This window comes from Aptenodytes forsteri, unplaced genomic scaffold (assembly GCF_000699145.1).
Source record: "Aptenodytes forsteri isolate BGI_AS27 unplaced genomic scaffold, ASM69914v1 Scaffold193, whole genome shotgun sequence".
NCBI classification, from domain to species: Eukaryota; Metazoa; Chordata; class Aves; order Sphenisciformes; family Spheniscidae; genus Aptenodytes; species Aptenodytes forsteri.
The window spans coordinates 18,971,267-18,975,572 of record NW_008795405.1 but is presented as its reverse complement, the minus strand read 5'-3'; the positions used below and the strand labels follow the sequence as shown (position 1 = coordinate 18,975,572).

Below are 4,306 nucleotides of genomic sequence, written 5' to 3'. Positions count from 1 at the left end.
AAAAAAAAAAACAAAAAACACCCAAAAAAAAAAAAAAACAAAAAACACCCAAAAAAAAAAAAAAAAAAACAAAAAACACCCAAAAAAAAAAAAAAACAAAAAACACCCAAAAAAAAAAAAAAACAAAAAACACCCAAAAAAAAAAAAAAACAAAAAACACCCAAAAAAAAAAAAAAACAAAAAACACCCAAAAAAAAAAAAAAAACAAAAAACACCCAAAAAAAAAAAAAAACAAAAAACACCCAAAAAAAAAAAAAAAACAAAAAACACCCAAAAAAAAAAAAAAAAAAACAAAAAACACCCAAAAAAAAAAAAAAACAAAAAACACCCAAAAAAAAAAAAAAACAAAAAACACCCAAAAAAAAAAAAAAACAAAAAACACCCAAAAAAAAAAAAAAACAAAAAACACCCAAAAAAAAAAAAAAAAACAAAAAACACCCAAAAAAAAAAAAAAAACAAAAAACACCCAAAAAAAAAAAAAAACAAAAAACACCCAAAAAAAAAAAAAAACAAAAAACACCCAAAAAAAAAAAAAAATCAATCCCATATTATTTATGTAGGTAGTGCTCAGTTTTTGGACCAGAGGGGGAAGGCATTGGGAAATTTTTTCTTCATAAGATGAAATACAGCATTTTAAGCACAACTTTTTAAAATAATCTCACTCAGTGCTTCAAATTCATTTTAAAATAAACGCTTAAGTTTCACAAAACAACTCCAGGAGTGTCAGGAAAGCTGGTGAAGCAACGCCAACGCAGCAGAACGACATTCAAAACCCTCAGATATTATTATATTTCAGTCCCGTGTACATGTACCTTGAATGGGTAATTTGACTGGAAGGGAATAATCTGATATTTACCGACATGCACAGACCAGAGGATGCTCTATTAAGCAAGTAATTGAGTTATTTGGAGTAAAACTGGTTAGAGTTACAGGCAGCCTCAGTTTACAAACCAACTAAAATAAAACACCGAAAAAGACCCCAAAAACCTCCCCCGAAAAGGTAGGACATGGGGGGAAAAAGTCGGGCCATGTTTTCCCTCCAGCAGTTTATCTTCATACTGCCCCTTTGAAATACCGGCGATTGCACAGAATTTGGCCAAGAGGGAATCACCAACTTCATAAAAAATAAAATAAAATAGAATTCTGAGCTGCCTATTTTAGCATAGCAGCAAACTTTTCGGACAAGATAGCAGGGCATCTCCTAACACACGTGGTACGAGTTACCTTGAACTAAGACACCCCAGGAGCTGCTTTAGGGCTGCTGTCCCCCCCGCAAGGGGGACAGGATCAGCCCCTGGGTGTCGATATGGGAAGGGAGTTATTCATGTATCATACGATTTTTTGTATGTCCTAGTGCGCATCCTTCAGCATTTCGGGAGTGAATACGCTGCAGACAGAAAGAGTTTTTTCCGTCCACATTTTATGCTCAAAAGCAGCTTTTCAGTAGGTCAGCCCACAGACGAGGATGGGTGGGAAGGGAAAATTTAAGTCAAGTCCCGAGGCAAAAACTTCTCATTCAGACTTTAGGACCGACTGCAGAACTATTCTAATATAATAAAGAGAATAAAAAATGACCAGTACCAAAGACGCAGCCAGGAATCCTCAACCCCCTTTGCAACTGGGGCCAATTTAAGGTCTTGTCTAGCTCTATAAAATAAGAGTACGGCCGCTTACTCTGCGATATGCAGACAAGTTTCTCTACACTGAAATGTATTTAAATCATAGTTCATCTCTTCAGATGTTACTATGCAACACGCAGAGAGCATCAGGGGAGCTTAATGGAATCCAAATTTTTCTCCGGAATTTGCTGATAATTTTTTCGAAATTAAAAAGAAAAAAAAGCAAACCCTAAAAAAAAAACAAAAACCAAAACCAAAAAAAAAAACCTGACCACGAAGCAAGTTACTTCCAGCATGAAAACAGATGCTAAATCATTGCAGAATTACTTAGATCAGTTCAGATTAATAATGTAACATGGGTGCGCAAGAGAAGACCTATAGGACAGGGCTGGGAAGGGAGGGCGGCAGGGGAAGGGGAGAGGTGGAAGGACTGCATTGAAAGGCCTCTGGAGCGTTTACCTCTGCATCTTTTAAAGAACATATACCTGAAGTGAATATCACCAAAATAAAATAAAGGAAAGGAGGAAAAAAAAGAATTAAAATTCAGATGCTGCCTTTTTTTCCTGTTTTGTTTTAAAAGGGCGGGGGGGGGAGGGGGTTAAAAAAAAAATAAAAATCACGCATCTCAAACAACCAAGGACTTTACAAGGCCACAATGAAATTTGCGGATATGTCTGTACAAATCCCCAGACTGCGTGAACCGTCTCTCGCACCACTTGCACCCGTGGGGTTTCTCCCTGGTGTGCACCACCGCGTGGCGGCTGAGGTTGTGGGAATACTGGAAGCTCTTTCCGCACTGGCCGCAGGTGTAAGGCTTCTCCCCCGAGTGAGTCCTCTCGTGCCTCTTTAACGTGTACATGCAAGAAAAAGTCTTTCCGCAGAGGGTACAAGTGGGGACGGACCCGTCGGGGGAAAGGGGGCGCCGAGCCGTCCTTGTCGCGAAAGTGAGAGCTCAGGTGCAGCTGAAGGATGTGCGGGCTCGGGAACACCTTGCTACAGAGGGGGCAAATGCAGATATGCCCGGGAGGCACGAGGACGCCCGAGGAGGAGATGTCCGACGAATCCATGTCGTCCTCGCTCTCGTCTCGCTCTTGATCTACATCCTCCTCTCGGGCATGAGAGCTGCCATTCCCCGCGAACATGTGTCCTAACCCTGTCACTAGGCTTTTGGCTGAATTCCCAAAATGCTGACTCTCCGGACTCCTGGCTTCGCCGTCCTCCTGATCTGACAGCAAGTCTTGTTCATCTTTAACAAGTGGCTCGGTACCCTGCTGCTGGCTGTCGGAAGCCAGCTGTCCAAAGACATAGGAGGGGTGTAAGGAATCTCTCCCCGGCACGGGCTTGAAAGACAAATCCAGCGCACAGTCCACATCACTCGAAGCCAGGGGATGGTTAACAGACCTTTGGGACAAAGGTCCTGTGGAACTATTGACATTAGCCTTTGTTTTTCCAGCTGCTGCGGCACACGGTTCTGCCTCTGTCGGCACAGAGCTGACACTTATATGATCAGAGGACCAGGCAGGGTGACTGCTGACCTTTTCTTTGCCTGCTGCTCTCTCGTATTCTGCAACGCTGAATTTTTGTTTGTTTCCTGGGTCAAACTCGTGGACCAGGGGCACTCCGGCGTCTAGAAAATGCTCCGCTTTCTCCAAACTAGCCGCCTCATCATTAATCTTCTCTTCCGAACATAATTCTTTATCTTTCAACTTGCCCTTGCAGACTTTCACAATGTCATACATGTGAAGGTAGCTAGCCGCAGCCAGCACATCTTCGACCGGGAGACTGTTGAATTCCAGCTTTCCCTCATACATGAATTCGAGCAGCAGGCTGAAGGCAGGGGCTGTGACAATGTCACTGTTCAGATGCACAATATCCCTTTTGTCTAACTGGTCCCTGTAGAAAAGATGGAAGTACATACTGCAAGAGGCAAGAACGGCTCTGTGAGCTCTGAATTGAGCTTCTCCAACTAAAACAGTACAGTCACACAGGAAGCCCTGGTGACGCTGCTGACTCAGACACTGCAGCAACTGGCGGCTATGGTCTGGAAACTCCATTCTTCCTTCATAACCTGTTCAAAACAGGAAAAACTTGAATGCTACTGTAAACTAAAGCCTCCTAGCAGCTGTAACAAACAGATCGGCTTTTTGGTAACACAAGCCAAAGAAACAGCCTTGGAGATAACGTTTACTGTTAATTGTCTGTAATAGTTTTATTAAGGGGTGGGGGGGAGAGAAAAAAACCCAACACAACATGCTTCTCATCCTTTCGCACCTGCTCCAAACAGGAAAAACTTGATTGTAAGTAAACAAAAGCTAGTAAAGCAGCAGCCCCTCCAAGCTTTGTTTCTCCCACTAAGAACTTTAATAAAATTAAGAGGAGGAAAGCACACACACACACACACACAAAAAAAAAAGCATAAACTCCCAGGCTGTTTTCCCTGCAACGCTAACTCGGTGCATCTTTTAATAAAGCATATTACCCATGTCACACACATACACACACGCACAAGAGGAGGAAAGCACACACACACACACACACAAAAAAAAAAGCATAAACTCCCAGGCTGTTTTCCCTGCAACGCTAACTCGGTGCATCTTTTAATAAAGCATATTACCCATGTCACACACATACACACACGCACATTTAAACTTTATCCTCGGTCGTTAGCACCGAATCCACAACAAAAC

The 4,306-nt window shown here is 42.0% G+C and overlaps 1 protein-coding gene across 1 annotated transcript; it reads right to left on the bottom strand.

Annotated features, from left to right (window-relative positions):
• Nucleotides 1–528: 528 nt before the first annotated feature.
• Nucleotides 529–3,682, bottom strand: ZBTB42 (zinc finger and BTB domain containing 42). Its single transcript, XM_009280894.2, is given in 2 exon segments — nucleotides 529–2,545; nucleotides 2,547–3,682. Coding segments are annotated over 2 exon segments (1,428 nt in total). The 5' UTR covers nucleotides 3,674–3,682; the 3' UTR covers nucleotides 529–2,244.
• Nucleotides 3,683–4,306: the final 624 nt, after the last annotated feature.